The sequence below is a fragment of the Ammospiza caudacuta genome, chromosome 17 (assembly GCF_027887145.1).
Source record: "Ammospiza caudacuta isolate bAmmCau1 chromosome 17, bAmmCau1.pri, whole genome shotgun sequence".
In the NCBI taxonomy this organism is placed as follows: Eukaryota; Metazoa; Chordata; class Aves; order Passeriformes; family Passerellidae; genus Ammospiza; species Ammospiza caudacuta.
The window spans coordinates 5,552,033-5,569,316 of NC_080609.1; the positions used below are offsets into that span (position 1 = coordinate 5,552,033).

Consider the following 17,284-nt stretch of genomic DNA (forward strand, 5'->3'; position numbering starts at 1 on the left):
TACGGGAGCGATGGAACCCAGGTGCTGCCTGGCCTGGTGTCCATGCTGGGAATGCTGCCCATGATTTTCCTGCAGTGCTGGCTCCAGGAGCCTCATTGCAGCCGGGGGCTGAGGAGGCAGGGTGGGCAGGGTGGGTGGGGGCAGCAGTTTTGGAGGAGCAGGGTGTGACAGGGACAGAGAGCAGCCAGCGCGGCTCGCGGTCCCCACGGGATAACGGCAGCGTTGGCGTTGGGGGCATGTCTGTGTTCTGCTTTTCCAATGTCAAACTGGGGTTGTTTGGGCTCTTGCTGCTTTGAAATCAAAGCAGAAAAAGAGCTTCTTTCCTTTTTTTTTTTTTCTTTTTTTTTCTTTTTTTTTTTTTGTTTTGTTTTTTTTTAAGAAAAAAGCGCAAAAAGCGCCCCCGGTTCAGTTTCAGTGCGCCGTTCCGGTTGTGCCTTGATTTGTGTTTTGGGATGAAAAACTGAGGTTCAGTTAAAGTGTTCCAAAACCAGATACCACTCTCTCTCTCTTTCTTGTAGGCAGGGTGCTGCTGTGCCAGGCAAACCAGGAGGGATCTCCCGTGTACAGTGCCCCCAGTTCACTAGTATACACATCCACAAGTAAGCTAGTGTTATGGCTCGTTTCTTGTTCTGTTTTTGTGACAAAAGCACATTAATGTGAATTAAGCCCCCCTAAAAATGTCAACTTTCCCAACAGCTCTTTTTAAGGTAAATGTGGTGTTTATAAACATATGTAAGTCATGTCAACAGATAATTCAGTGTTTTAAGTTGCATCTTTATTCTCAAAGTATATTCTATTTTAAAAAAGGAAAAAAATGCCTATATTGCAATATTGTATAGAAATGGTCAAAAGTTCTGCAATAACAGTGACAGTTTTTGCAATCCAGTACTGCTGTGTGCTCTGCATTTTGTGTAGAAGATGTTATGCTTCTTCTGTCCTGCTCACAATTGTGATTTAATACAGAAAACATCTGTTGCTATGCCACCATTTGATTGGGTCAGGAATTAGATATGCAATCTTTTTTTACAAAAGGAGCGGTCTGTATGAAAGGGGGTATTTTGAGGCATAAAAAGCTGCTCTAGTATAAAGAACAGAGACAAGCTGACATGGTGGATGCTGCCATCAGCCATTTTGCTGTACAAAACATTGGAGTAGAGACATGTCCTCTGAAATTCTGAGCAGAAACCTTTTCTGAGAGTGTTTTAGCTGGATTGGTGTTACCACTGATTCTCATTCTGGCCTCTAGTGGGGTGAGAAACCTGGAGCTGAATGCAGGAGCAGTAACTGCTGCTTGCAGCAGCCCTGGCTCTGTGTTCATTGTAAAGAAAATACATGGTCTGATTTAACAGCATTATCAGATATGCTCTTTATGAAGATTGTATTCAATCTAGAATGCAATTCTACTCTCTTAGATCTTATCTAGACTGCTAAAATAATTATTTTTTTAAATTAAACCTAGGAATCAGGACAAAAGAGTTCCACAGTGATCATCTCTACAGTCGTGTCATTCTTTTATGTCAAACATTATCAAAGGCATCCCTAGAGGTGCTGCTTTTCCAGGATTCATATGGGATCCCCTTTAAATGAGGAGTCTGGAGCCTACAAATGCATAGTGAACTAACCAAATGCATCAAGTGTTTTCAAGTGCAAATTAAATTGTCACTGAAGTCTGCATTTTCTTCCAGGTGCTCCAAGAATATTTTCTCATATGTCACCTTTCCCTAGCAGTGGGGATTTTTTACAAATTTTTTACACAGAGATATGAAATACTTACAGTTTAAAATAATGCTCCCTTTTGGAAAGCTTTAGTGCACTCCTTTTTGACTGACAATTGTTTTCCTGGAAAATGATCCAAACATTTTACTCATCTCACTATTAGGAGCCTCTTTTTAGAGAAGAGTGTTTGTTATAATTTTCTGAAATTTGGTCTTCTTTGAAAGCTTTCCCTAAGTTCACCCTGTTGCTCCTATTGTCTCACTGAGTGGTATCCCAGGAATTTATTTCTGGGATAGTTGTTTCCATCAGATGATATTTTCACTAATATTGATTCCCCAAAGAGACCCTGTGAGCAAGCTGAGCTCTGGAGTTCACTGTTTCCTTTGTGTCTCCTGAGTCAGTCCTGTTGAAAAATCTTATTTTGCAGTGGTGCTCCTTGAATAATGATATCCTAACAAACACCTGTTTGTGTTCAATTATGCCAAATACATAAATAAACAAGCTTTGCCTATCTGTCTCCCACTGGGCAATGTGGAATACACAGTTTCATAACAGGCATTGCTGGTAGCCCTTGCATTAGAAATTATTACACTTTTGTTGGATCTGTGAGTTGGCAAGTCATGATTTTTCCTTTATTATGTGTAGAATTTCCTCTTGCCAAAATGCAGTTTCCCCTACAGGGTCACAACTCCTAATAACACAAAATTACTACAATTACTGAATATTGTAATTAGGTTTTTATTCCTCCTTATTACAAAACTTTCAATAAAGATGTAAAATAGCTTCATTTCTATAGGAAATTCCCCCAGAAATAGTGAATAGAAATGAAGGTTGACTTTCGTCTCATTTCTTTTATTAGTTTAAAGATCTTCTATATTCCATTTTAGTGCACATTTGTAATATTGAAATTATAACTGATAAGTCAACATTAGTGTCTAGGAGATGAACACTTGTACTATTATCATTCCATGTAGACAACAATATCTCAGCCTTCCTTTTTGAATAATTTGTTAATCGTTTATTCTGTTACTGCTGATATTGTAACTGTGATATTTTACAACCACTTACAATGGAAGAAGAGGTTTTCAGTTTGTAATTGTTTTAACAGAAGGGAAAGAGTCTGCTGGGATTTTTCAAAAGCCATCTAAGACACTTGAATTTCACAGAGTGCTAATGGCATTTAGGAGTTTTCAGATATTTTGGAAGAGGATACTTTATATTTTTCAAAGTGTTGTCTAACTTGACTGTTTATCTTTTGCTCCTGAGTTATAAGGCATGAAGGGCTGGAATATGGTTGAAAGATGTATTTTTCTCAATTTGGCTGCCTTGGTTTCTCACTGAACTTGTTGGTTTGTAGTTGTACTGGCCACTGGTAGCCCCTGATGGCTCTGAGCACTTTCAGCCACTGGCTCTCCAGAAAGCAAACTGCAATTCCTGGAGCTACTCTTTCCCTTCTGATATTTTACTTCTCCAGGATATATTTTATGTATCACGCTATACATTTCCCAGCACAATGATTAGTTACACCTCTGAATATGTCACGAGGTGGAAACATGGCTCTGCTTCCTTCCATCACTTCTGGCCCTTCACGTAATACAGAAAGAAATGAGCTGTTTCTTCTGCAAGCAGTGGAACAAATCAGCAGCAATAGTCTCTCATGCCTCATCTGTTCTCTTATGCTGAAGGAGAAGATGGGACCTGGATCAGTTTTTTATTTGCACACCTATTGTTGGAATAGATAATTTTTTATGAAGAAAGCAGAGTTTCAGCATGCCAATGTGCTCCTATCCCTGGGCTGGGCAGGTCCTGTGACAACCATGGGCAAGAAATCCAGGCAGAAAACCTTGGTTGCTGTCGATTCCCACAGGACTGGCATCTCCAGGGCAGAACTGATACAACAGAATTCAGTTTTGGCATCTCCAGGGCAGAACTGATACAAGAGATTTCAATTAAATCCTTCATCATCGGCATAATGCAGAATCCAATCTATCCAGCCAGGAATGATTGGAGTTCCCCAAATCCCAGTGAGTCAGCACTCACTGGAATCTTCCTAGAGGTCTAGGATATCTCCCTGAAAATAAATGAAGCAATTTGGCTGCTCATAACTGACAGTCTCTTTTTACCCTCATTCTTTAGAATAGTTATTTTCACAAGGAATTTTAAAATCCTGAAGAAATTTGTATCTATTGATAAATAAGAAATGTGTCAAGGATGGTTTTGGAACTTTTCCAAATTGAAGCCACACGTGAGTAGGATCCATGAGAAAATTAAGACCTTGCTGGACAAAAGAAAGATTCAAAAGAAGAAAAATATAAGTTCTGTCCCTGAATGTCTTTATCACTGTTCTGCCAAGGGCAGTAACACAGCTGGGTATGTATGGATCAAAGAGACAAAAATACAAATCTGAATTTATTGCAAGAACTTTTAGAAACTGTTTTATGCATATTTTCCCCAATTTTTCTATAATGTAAAAGTGCCTGAAAATGTGAATGAAGTGGGAGCTCATGAGAGCCAAAGCATGGGCAAGAAGGAAGATATGAAATTGTAGAATTGTCAAGTTATTCAGGTTGGAAGAACTTGCTTGCACCAGAACACCTCTAATGATGGAGATTGCACAATTTCAGGGGATCATCTGTTCCAATGACTGAATGTCCGGGCAGTGGAAACCTCTCTGGTTGCAAGTCATATTTATTGTCCCTTTTCTTCCCAGTGTGTGCCTGGCTCTGTCCCCTGATAATGTCCCTGTCCTTGGTGGCAGGGCATGGAAGAGGAGATGCATTTCTAGTAGAAATTTCATGCTCTGGGGTGGCTCGCAGCACTCCTGGGCTCACCAGCCCTCACTGGTGTGGTGAGGCAGCAGATTCCAGCTGTGCATCCCCCTTTCCAGCTGTGCATCCTCCCTCCAGCTGTGCGTCCCTTCCAGCTGTGCATCCCCCTTTCCAGCTGTGCGTCCCTTCCAGCTGTGCATCCCGTCCCTCAGCAATGTCCAGTTGTCCCTACCCAGGCCCTGTGGAGGGCAATGAGAGAGATGGAATTTCAAAGTTAACGGGAAGTTCAAAGGCAGCAAAATATTTTTTTTACTCTCTAAATCAGCACTTTGATCTCTGAAACTTTTAGACTTTATTTTTGCTCCAAGTAAGCATTAAGATACTCGAGTTATTGAGTGTAGATACTAGTGGATTTTTCTGAGCATACATTGAAGGGATCCTTTACTGTTAGCTACATGGGTAGCTTACATTTATGATAAAATATTTTAAGTTTCTCCATGCCTTTGTTCAGAAAGATGTGCAGATGAACATCTCTATTTCCCACATGTGTAGCATGCCCATAAAAGTGAATTTTGCCTTGACTTCAATGAGTACATTTTAAACTGAAGTCAATTTTGGCTTAGATTTCCTAAATATTAGAGCTGTTTCATCTTCAGTAAGCCTGCTTATCAGCTCCTAAATAAATCTTTCATACTGCAGTCAAGTGATAGAATTAAAAGAAGAAAAATATGAAAATGCAAAATCCAATATTAATTCGTTTTATTTTATCATATTCAAGGGCAAGTGAAGTTGATGGCCCATTTTTTAATTGATATATTGATTACAGTTTTGGAAGAAGTGGTGGTGGAATTCAGCAAAAATGATTGAGGTGGTACAAATGCTTATAAATCTGTCCCACATTGTTCGTGTTCTTTAATTGTAATTGTCTGATAAAACTTCCATTGCTTTCTGTAATTAACCTAATGGTCTAAATGAATTTCCAGATCACTGGTTATTCATTTCAATATAGAAAATGCCATTACACTGAGTTTAATTAATACTAAGTAAGTTCACAGTCCATTGTACCATTAGAATAGAATTTTATTGTTTTAACTGTTTAAATTATGAATATTATTTCCTCTCATCTTGTTTGTCCCATTTATGAACTGGAGTGGTCGTTTTCTATTCATACTGAAAATAGCATAAACCCCTATAATTAAAATATTTAAAACCCAATGCTCTTCAAGCTCACATCCTCAAAATATCAGTGTAGATGGGGATTTTTTTTATTTTATTTATTGTTCAACTATTTTTAAACAGAATTCAGTGAGTGCCAAGCTCATAATCCCATGATATGCCCTAGAACATCTTATTTATCTTGATATTCCTTTCACAGAAGTACATATGACAGATAAGCACTCACCAGAGGATCCTTTTGCTTTGCGTCAGACAGATATTAAAACAATAAACTATCTTGCCCTGGGATTTTAGCTTATGAGCCACCAGGAAACAACAAGGCAAAGATGAGATGTTTTTGAAAGGTGGGAAGGCAGTTCTCTTGGAAAATTCCCTGGAAACCTTTGGTCCTGTAATATTTTTGACAGGAAATATTTTAAATGCAAAAGTTTTGGGGTTTTTTTAAAAGCAAGGAAAACACACTTCATTCAGAGCAGACATTAGAAGTGTCCCAAAATTAACCCAATATTCTTATTATTCTGTGCATTGTGTGATAGGAGAGAAGGAAATCTATGGCACAAGCATAAAGTATTAATTACATGATGTAGGATTTTTTTTCTATCATGAAATACTTACATATAGCAGACATATGTCCTAATTTTTAAAAAAGATTGTTTTTTCCTGTGGGTGTTTTGTTTTAATTCATAGATTGAGGATGGTTCAGGATCTTACAGAATAAACAGGGAAAATCATAAATATACATTTTATGTTTATAAAGAGCACATCCAGCTGTAGGATTTTTTGTGGACTCATTCCTACAGAAATGAAAATTAAGTCAAGCTTGTCTATGCAGTATGTCCTTGCTTTTAGAAATAGGTTACTTGGCTTAGGAATATTAGTAAACCACCTAAAAAATGCTGTATGGAACTATTTTCATCTTGCCTGTTTCAGTGAAGACATTGCAGGTTTTATTTTCCTGTGGCGTTACTAATGGATTGAAGGAAGACCTTTGACATTTCTATTATGTTCTGGGATATTTTCAATACCAAGAAAATTACACAGGGAAAATAGAAATTCTCGAAAGGTGATTCAAAGTGTGCTTCTGAGCCAAATCATTAGTGGAAGCATTTGGTTTGGAAACTTTGATTCTGTTGATTTTGTCATGATTAATCTGTTGCACACCTGTAATTACCTGAAAATTATCCTGTAATGACGGCAGTGTGCTGCCACTCCAAGCAGCTGAAGGGTGGATGCTCCTGGCACTGGGTGAATCCTCCTCTGGGTTTTGTGTGTCAATCATGACTGACCTCATTCAATCTGAATGGACATATATTGCACTGACATCAGTGATTCATTTGCTCTGATTTTATTGTTGTAGTTTTTCTTCATTTAACTGTTTGGCAGGCTTGCCATTTTGAATTAGAATATGGGTCAGGAGCAGTTTAAAAAAAATGAGTATTCATGTGGTATAAATAATTTGCCAGAGCTTCGGTATTTCTGAATTGAATGTAGAAAGGTTCTGCAAACTAAATTTTTAATTGGTCTGTTTTCTCTTGATCTAAGTTGGGATGGGAAGTCAGTTCATCACCAATGAAATATATATCAGTGCACTATATCTACACCTTGGTGGTTTTGTCTGCTTCTTATTGCTTTATAGGAAACAGGAAGAGCGCCCTGCAAAGGAGACTCTGATTGGGCCATTAATTAACCAAATTAACCATTGTAGGGCTGCAGTTCCTGACTGAGGGTACAAAAATCCTGCCAAAGGGAAATGTGAGAGAAGCAATCTCATTAATGATTTCCACGCCACAAAAATCTTATTATTGAACATTTAGGGGTCAAACTATCTTTTGATTTGCTTCCTGAATTAATTGCCTTTATTTATGAAGAGGATCACCCAGTAGTGACCAGGAATAATGTTCCAATTGCCCTTCCCTTTTGTGTGTTGAATATTTGTGTTCTTTATTTAAGTGAAAGCTTAAATAAAGAAGATACCAATAGTAAGTAGGAAGGGAATGGCTTTCCTTAATTCCCTCCCTGGTGAACAGAAGTGTAGAGAAATGTTGATGTCATCTCATGTTGAAATGTCTTTAGAAGGTTTTTATACTCTCTTCTGTCCCACTGTCTTGGGCCTTGTTATGATGCAGGACAACACCATTGATGTTCAAGTAAGATAAATATATTCCAAAATTTAAAAAATAAATAAAACTATATCCATATGCATAGCCTTACATTCTTGATTTAAGTATCCTGTTTTTAACTGCAAAGTGACCTCTTTGGGGTTTTTTTTGTGGTTTGTTTGTTTGTTTTGGTTGTTTGGTTTTGGGGTTTGTTTTGGGGGTTTTTGTTTGGGTTTTTTTGTTTGTTTTTTTAATTTAAAAAATGTTTTGGTAGCACGGCCTGAAATTCTTCCTACAGCATTTTTGGTGCTTTGTGTCAGTATACATTGCCTTTTTGCAACAATTTTCAGGATAACTCTCTTTTTCCCTCCTGTCTATTAATATTTTAAATGATTACTTCCTTATAAGTCATCACTAAAATACATTATGTCTAAAACCTGTAAACGTGGCTTTTAATTCACTCCCAAAAATGAATTTTTCAGGGCCTTGCGGTTTGCCCTCATTCTTCTGTTGGTCTGTTTTGTGCCGGAGCAGTGTGTCTAAACTAGCACGAATTTTGGAGAGACACATCCTGAATTCTGTCACTGACTTTTTACCACTTATACACAACCCTACATGTGGGTAGTGGGAGATAGCTGGAAATGTAGTAAATTATGGAGAATATCTCTGTCTTTTAGTTCCAGTAATAAAATCTGTGTGTGCCCAAGGGAGCTCAGGTGCCTTCCCCTGGTGCTCTGCTTTTGGTGGACACACTGCCCTTGGCCGCTGGCAGCGCTGGTGACTGTGATTTAGGGCAAGAGGACTGTTTGGACTTCCTCTTCTCAGAATGCAGTAAATAGTGAGAATTACCTGTACTAATTACTGTTACTATGTACATTTTGTTTACATAGTGAGAATTGCATTCAGTATTATCTTGCATTGCGTTCTGAGACGCAATTGTACATCAGAGCCCTTTGAGAACAGTCCTGGGTCCCTCCTTCCCTGGCTCTGCATCCTCTCTGCTGGTGTCACTCATTTTTAGTACCAGACCCACAGTGCTGATTGTGGTACATCTCAAATCATCCTGTCTGTCAGACAGCAAACTCTTAATTTTGTGCTTTTCAGCTTAGCCTGTAAGATCTGCTTTCAAACAAAGGCACACCTTAGTGTCACTCTGTTTTGTGATGGTTGTCATTGAATCATGGCTCTTGGAACTGTGCTGTGTACAGCAAAATTCAGCCTGACTTTCACAAATAATAAGTGCTTTTTAGGAATTAACATTTTTCGTATCAGTATGACTTTGCGGGTGCAATTCTTTGTTTTGACGATTTTTCCTTTATGGTTTGGATTAGGTTAACAGCTGGGTTTTTCCTCTATTACTTTCTGCCTAACTTGTTCCCAATGCATTCTGACAGTGTTCTTTTTACGGTTTAACAATTCTCTTGAGCTTTAGGAATCCTTGTGTCATCTAAACAGTATTTCTTGTCACTATATAATTGACTTTCATAAACATTCAAATTACTAAATTTTGTCATCTCTTTATAGCAGTGCTACTCTTCATCCAGCTTTCCACAACCTTTTTTCTTTGTCTTGGAAGTGGTGCTTTGTCAGACACAGGGGATTTTTTCCATTTGCTTGAAACTTAGAGCTGTCCAATAACTGGGAACACCAGACAAGATATTGATCACTTTGATCATCTATATTTGAAGATTATTCTTTAATTTAAGATCAAACCTGTCTTCTCTGATCTCTACTGTTTTTTTCCTTTATGGCCTGGGTGCTTTTTTACCTCCTGAGCTTTTCCCTCTGTTTTAGTTGTTTCCTTTGTGAAAATCCAACTGTTCTTTGTACCTCAACTATTTGCAATTTCAACTATGCAGTACTTATTTTGATTTTAAGTACATCATAAGTAATTTCAGCACCAGTTACAGTTTTTTTAGACTCAGAGAGGTAGGTTGGTGTCATTACATAGCTTTACAAAAAGAGTTCTCAACCATCTTACCTGTTCCTTTGTATCTCTTCACCTTCTCTATTTTCTTCTGCTTGTTCTTGGAAACCCCCTTGATGTCTTAGAGTGATGTCAAGTGGCCGCATATGCAATCCAGTTAAAGAAGGGCGAGGTGTAAGGGAATTTCTGATAACCACAGAATCACCAAATGGCCAATTCTGAGTGGCTGAGGTTGGAGGGCACCCTGGAGAACAAATTGTCCACCCCTGCTGCGGCAGCAAAGCCTGGGGAGACTCTCCAGGACCACACTCCAACAGCTTGGGAACATCTCCAAGGATGGAGATCCTACAGCCCCTCTGGGCAGCTGTGCCAATGACCAGCCATCCTCACATGGAAAAAGCTTAGGCAGGAAGATGAGAGAGTTTCCAGGCTTGGGCGTCAAGGTTTGGCTCAGAAGGTTATGAATTAATGGCATGCCATGGTAGCCATTTCCAGAGAAACCAACAATGGATTGTTTATTGGTACATGAGAAGAGATGAAACAAAAATAATAGTTCCATCTAGACTTAAAATAATTACAAGGAAGTCAATGTATTAAAGTCATTGAGATAACAGATCAATTAGATCTGAAAACAACTTTAAGATAAGCAGATGAAATTTTGTTCAAACAGTTAAGTGTCTTCCTATAATTTAACATTGGAATAAATAGTAGGTTGCTTTTTACTCAAGTATTTAGTTTATGGTTTTGTTTGTGTGCATTTTATTATAGCTTGGTATGAAATAATCTAAAAATCTAGTTCTTCCCATGTCTGAGGTGGAAATATTTGAAAACAATATTTTAAAGCAGTTTTCTGCCCCCTTTCTGGAAATATTTACATATACCTCAGTATAAAAAGTTTCACCATGTTTATGTGAAATTTGGTGCTAATTTGGATTTGACAGGAAACTTAATGCAGTAGTGTTGTGTAAAGGGATTCAATTACAGTGTGCAGTGTTTTGTAAGTAACTGTCTTGCATAAAAAAGTTAATTAATCAGAGCTGTGTCAATTTCCTTGTGCCATGTCAATTTGCAGCAAGGTAATTAATCACTAATCGCCCAGCGTGCAGCAAACTAAGGGACAATCCATGAGTCATTTGTTGTTATTTTTTTCCAAATAAATGGCACACAGAGCCATGAAGAAACACATCTTGCCTTTCATAATATTTTTATCGACAGTTTTGCATGTTGTAATAGACTGCAGCAACAAGCAGCTGTAGTTCAATGGAATATGAATATTAAAGAAACAAATGAGAGCAGATTTATAGGCCATTGCTTTTCTGTTATGTCAGTTTTGAGATTACACAGAGCAAATGAACAGTGAAAAATTACTCTTCCATGTGGAGGATGGTGATTAGACTTGTACATTAATTAGAGATTTTTGTTTTCCTTTTTAATGCATTTCAAATGAGAATGTCCTATAAGTAGGGGTTTCTCCAAAATGCAGGTTTATTTATTCCTAAACAACAGTGTGTAATACTGGCATGTATTTTTTTTACAATGGTAAGGAAACAATTGGTCTGTAATTTTAAGTATGGTTCAAAAAATAAATAGCTTGTGAAAGAAAGAAATAGAAGTGACCAGTTGTGACTGTGTTTGATGTATATGGGAAATTTATTTTGAACGCAGTTAATTCTCAACTAGATCCTAGGAAAAATCATCTCACAACAGTGACAGGATAAGAAATGTATTTTCAGCCTGTAATTTTAAAAACTGTGAACTTTCTAAAGATTTTTTTATCCTCAATTTGAAGTGTGTGTATGCACATATATTTATATATAATATAAATGCCTTTTTATGTTAAAATCTGTATTAACAGGGCTTTCATTTTGCTTGCAGTGTGCTTTGGTCTGTGTATTTAAATGCACAAATCCTCTTTAGCCCAGTGTTTATAATTCATTCAAAGAATGCCACTTAATAATACTTATTACTATTACAGTGGAGGGAGAACACAGCCCACATTGGGATAAACTGCTGATTCCGTTCCTGAAATCTCAGATAATATCATATAGATTATTCTGCTTAGCCTTTCTCAGCATGCTACCCATTACATCTCTTTGTTTTTAATTTATTGTGTTTCCTCAACGGGGATCCTCCTGAACTATGGGGATGATGTGAACGTGTCTCCCTGTCTCTCCAGCAGTTAAACCGCGCCGCAGTAAATTAGCGACAAACCGATTCCAACGCGACGGAACATTAAAATTCTTCCCCATCAAACATTTTCAAACTCTTGGTGGCAGATGACCCGCTACTCTGTGCAGAGGAGGAGAGATTAGGAGCGATGAGAGGTAGATCTGCTCATCCATTTTGATGGCACACCTTTCTTGGGGCATATGGCACCCTCATACAAATTCAAACCGCAGCACAAATGTGAAGAATAATTGCCCATTAAAGTGGCTGTATATTTTTATGGCTTTGATACAAAATCTGCCCCCTGTTGTCTTTTGCATCTGCTGCTCTTTCATCTATCCCAAAGCTTTAAAACTTTAATACGCAGTGTATAACCTTAAGTATTTTTTTGCCAGGTTATATTCCTCTTCTTGGAAACTCAAGCTTTTCATTGTTCCTTCAGTCTTTGTTTTCCCAGGCCTTGTTGAGATATGGTGCCTACAAAGTGCACCTCCCTGTCGTGTTCATTTAATAAAAGATTAGTAAAACAAATGCTTATATTACATCTTCAGGGAAAAATTAAGATTTGATTAAATTTCATTTGTGAACTAAAAGATTAAGTTTTTCTTCCTTATGCTCATATTTGCTTATTCTATAAAATGATTAGTTATCTAAATTTTGCTGATACACTACTGTGAATCCAAAGGCCTTTTTATTTGTTTAAATGTGGCAGTGTGCTGGCCATATTTCATGTTTGAGATCTAAAATGAAGTTCACTGAAGTGACAGTGATTCCACATTTACAAAGTGTAAGAAGATAAAACTTTGTAGACAATATTAATTGTAATAATACATTTTAAAATTGTATCCCCCTAAGTATAAAAATAGAACAAACAAGTGTAAAGAAGAAATCTTACCAGCATAATGTTCTTAAAACAACTTCATTTAGGCTGTAGTGGATGTTTTGTATGATATTGGATAATTATATTAAGGAAAGCCAAGGATTTCCACAGCATATTATTTATACTCTGATTTTTTTAACTTGAAAAATTAAATTGCTGAGTGACTGCAGGAACTGAGTTTTGTGGTTGTAGTCTCATTCATATTTGAATAGCAGAGTGAATATCTATAGAATGGATGGGGCCATTAGATGAAAATGTAAATTGTTTTTTATGGCTTGATGTTTGATGATGTATTGTCTTTAGAAAAGCCTTTCTTTTTACAACCTCGTGTTATCACCTCCTATCATCAACATGCATTTGGAGAAATCTGCCTTTTCTCAGTCACAGATCAGAAGAATTCCAGTCATCAAATTACTTTGATGAATTTAAGCTACTTTTGCTCAGAAGTGGGCTCAGATGCTTCCCTGCTGAGAGTCAAACACATTTTCAAGCCCCTTATAAATAGCATTTTCACTGACTGGGTTTCAGCAGCTTGGCACTGAGGCACAAAGGAAGGTTGACCTACAAACTGTAAGTCATTAAAACCTCTACCCCTCCTGGCTACTATCTTCATTACTTTTGGGACTGTTTAATAGCATTTAATGCTTCCTGATGGGACAACCCTTTTCATAAAGTTCTTTTTATGAAGTCCATTCTTCAGTTGTGTTCTAATGCTGCCACTTCTGCTGGTTATTTTGGGGTAAGGATATTAAAAAGTTGGTAGCAAAATAAATTCTGTGGTTATTACATATTCCTACCCATCTAATTTCTCAGCTGGGCTGAAGGAACATTATGGGTTTTTTTCTGAACACAAATCCAGGGCAACAAAACCTGTTGATTCCTTTACCTCCAATCTCAATGTCTAATATTACTACATGACAATAGAAAGTGTGTTTTCAGATACTCTGATTTTTAGATGAACCCAAATCAATTTTTGGGATTGATATCAATCTGTTATTAATAAACTCAACTGTTAGACCTCACTTGATTCTAAGTGCAGTGCCACTCTTAGTCCCAGGTTTAGTTTCCGTCATGTCTGATCCTCTTCCTGACAGAGCTGCACCTCACTGCTCTGCCTTCCACTAATTGCTTCTGTAGGTTTTTCGTGCTCTGCTTTACTTTAGACATTTCATTAAGAGAGCAATGTAAGGCAAGCATAGTGAAACAATTACATTACTTCAGGCTTCTCATTCAAACTCATCCTTTCAATTGCAGATACTTTGAAAATTATAAAGAAACCATCACTCTCTTTTCTTAGCATCTCCTATGACTGCTGAGCCTTCCTTGCAGGTTTTGGATTTGGTAAACTCTTATGGACTAAATGACTTTCCCTGCTATCTCTGTTTTCTTCCTTTTTCTGTTTTGTTTAGAGAAAGCCTTCTTTCTCATTAAAATATAATAATAATAATAATAATAATAATTTTTAAAGTTATTTTTGACTCATTTGTTGGTGGGGCACCTCTGCTTTTCCAGTGGCATTTATTTGTGGAAAGTATTCACTGTCAAAGATTTGAGATCAGTGACCCTCCTTGTAATTCTTTCCAAGGTGTGACTGCCATGAAGAATAAAGAGAATTTAGAATTAATGCTCAATTGTTGCAAAATATGTATCTGGATACGTCTGTGTGAAAGCTTGGCTGAATGGCACAATTCAAAGGAAAAAATGCTCACAAACCACATTGGGGGTTCTTTCACAGAGGCATTTCCTGGGTGTCTCCCCACAATTTCAGTCGGTTTTAATTATTGCTTAGGACCCTAAAAGAACAAATGCTGTAAATATTGCCTAACATAGATGTTCATTACAAAGAATTAATTACTGGAACAGAACTCTGGGCAGGACTTCCAGACCATGTCTTGCAAGCCCACAGTGGTGTTACATATCTTACATTGCTGGAGCTTAGGCTGGTTTTGAGTTAGCTGGATTTTCTCTATCACTTCTGTTCTTCTTGTGAAAGTGTGTTTTCTATCAATATTTAGAAAACTACAGATGCAGGTGAAGAAGTTTTAAGGTTGTCTGGTTTTTTTTGTTTGTTTGTTTTGTTTTGTAATTGCCACTTAGCTCAGTAAAATGTCTCTTGATTTTGGCAATTTAGGAGTCTCTCTAAAGGCTAGACTTTATCATTTAACATGTCCATCATTTCAGTTAGCAGTTTTGCCTGGACATTCTCTCAAATCCATTTCCACCTATTTACTTAAGCAAACTCTTCTGAGCACTGCTGTGTTGGGTTCATTCTTTTTTTTATTTAGTTAGTTGCATTTTCCTTTCTAAGACACAAATTAGCAATAAATTTATTGGAGAACTTACTTCTAGCAATGCCTCTTAGTTGGAAAGGAGTGATTTTTTCCTAAGGCAGGCAGCTGAACATTAATTTTACACAAAGATAACTGCCCTGGATTAGATTGGTTCTCCATCCAGGCCAATACCTGTAACTGCAAAAGAACAAAACCCAGATGAAGAAAGTAAAGAAAACTTGTTAGACTGGAAGGAGTCGAGTAGGTAGTGTAGTCTGTAGCTCTTTGAACATTATGTAAAACTGTATTTTGCATTTTCCTTTCTGGTATTAGTTTTTATACAAGGCTGTATATTTGGAAAGGGAAAGGACAGAAGTTACATGGTTTCAGCAGTAGGTCATAACTCTGTCACTACTCTATTTACACTGGTCAATAGTCTTGTTGAATATGCAAAAATACTTAGAGCATCCAAATTTCACATACATGATGTATATGTTGTTCTTCCTTAAAAGAAATGTTTTCTAGTACAATTCCTTTAAGCCTTCTTAAATACAGTTGCTTGCAAAGTTATCAACAGAATATTAAGTTCTTCACCTTCATCTTTTTGATTTATAAATTCCTTTTATATTCCTTATAACATATGGTATTTGCACTTTCTAAGATATACCTAATTTATTTGCATTGCCATAAGGTTGGTTTATGTTGTATCACAGGCATGTAAATCTTTGCAGAATTACTGTGTAACCTTTTTGTCAGAAAGAAGGACCTAGCAAAGTCCCAAAGCCACAGCAGTAAGGCAGTAATAGAGAAATCACCATAATTACAGTGTTTACCTTCACAAGACCTAAAGTTGTGAAATTTTCATTTTCTTTTTTCAAATTCAACTTTTAAAATTTGATGCTAAATGAGGATTGAAATCAATTAATATTTCAGATTTGAAAATTTTTGTACAGCAGTATTTCCATTTGTTTGCTTTATATTAGGGCTTTGCTAAGCAATATTTGTTTCATTTCATTATTTACATAACTGAAAAAAAAATAAATTAAACACAGTGAAGTACATTTGATGCAACCTGATGCCAACAGAGCTGGATTTGATTTTAACTTGTCTCACTGATGAATTCATTCAAGAAATGCCTGTTCTTACATTGACACACTATGTATGTACGAAGGAGAAATGAAGTAATGAAGCACTGCTTAAAAAACTGCCACAGAAAGCAAAGTGTGAAGTTTTGTTTTTTGTTTTGGAATTTTATTATTCTTTTTTCAATTAGAAAGTTACCAAGAGGGAAGTTATACAAAAGAAAAGCCTCTAATACTGTATTACTGTTCAATTTCTGATTAAAATATTTAAAGTGTCACATGGAATGGTAATTAATGTTCACAGATTCAATGAAAATATAAAAATGTCTGAATTAATTTCTTTGTTATATGGTTAAATTATTTCTATTTCATCTGAACACTATATGGATTCAGAGGTGTTCTGATATACAACTCTTGCCTTTGAAGAACTGAAAGGTACTGTTATGTACATGGTGCAGCCGCCAAAAAAATGAGACAAGAGATGAAAAACTCTTTGAGTTATTACACAGTTAAGAGCTGGTTAATAATCCAGCTCTTGAACAACAGCAAAGCTCTGCTCAGTTGGCAAAATCACTGTATAATTTAGATGAATTGAGGTCACCTGAGTCTCTAATGTCTCACCCCTACTCAAAACAGGGCTGAATTTAGAAGACAGATCCAATAATGTGATGCAAATATCTCTGACATTAAAAATTTGAGCCTGAACTTGGACCTCGGGAGTCTCCTGGTAGTAGTGTTGGCTGAACCAGTCAACACTCCTTTGATTAGTGTCCTCTGAGAAACTCAGGGCCTTAAATGGCACTGCCCTCCAAATTCCCAGTTTGCTGCCTGCTCTTTGCAGGCAGAGATTTGTGTGAAAGGACGAGCTAAAACACTTTGGCAACTCCCTCGTCCAGCTATGGGAAAGCTTTTACACCATCACGACTCCAGAATTGTCACAGACATCTTTTATCAAAAATCCTTTCCTTAGGATTTTTCCTCCTGAGAAGCTGAGAGGTCTCAAAACCAAAATGTAAACAATGATTATCTGCTGCTGTGTAATGCAACAGGTGGATCTTTGATTGGTCTCATGTGGTTGTTTCTAATTAATGGCCAATCACAGTCAGCTGGCTCAGACTCTCTGTCTGAGATAGAAGCTTTTGTTATCATTCTTTCTTTTTCTATTCTTAGCTAGCCTTCTGATGAAATCCTTTCTTCTAT

General features: G+C 37.0%; 1 protein-coding gene across 15 annotated transcripts in view; it reads left to right on the plus strand.

Moving 5' to 3' along the window:
- Positions 1-17,284, plus strand: part of RBFOX1 (RNA binding fox-1 homolog 1) — a 1,162,152-nt gene that overhangs the window by 1,096,786 nt on the left and 48,082 nt on the right. For 11 of the 15 annotated variants that reach the window (XM_058816205.1, XM_058816194.1, XM_058816192.1 and 8 more), the window contains one exon: positions 519-599. The exons of the other annotated variants lie outside the window; for them this stretch is intronic. In XM_058816205.1, coding sequence (XP_058672188.1) covers positions 519-599 — 81 coding nt within the window. The remainder of the gene's footprint in view (positions 1-518; positions 600-17,284) is intronic. 15 annotated transcript variants of the gene reach the window in all.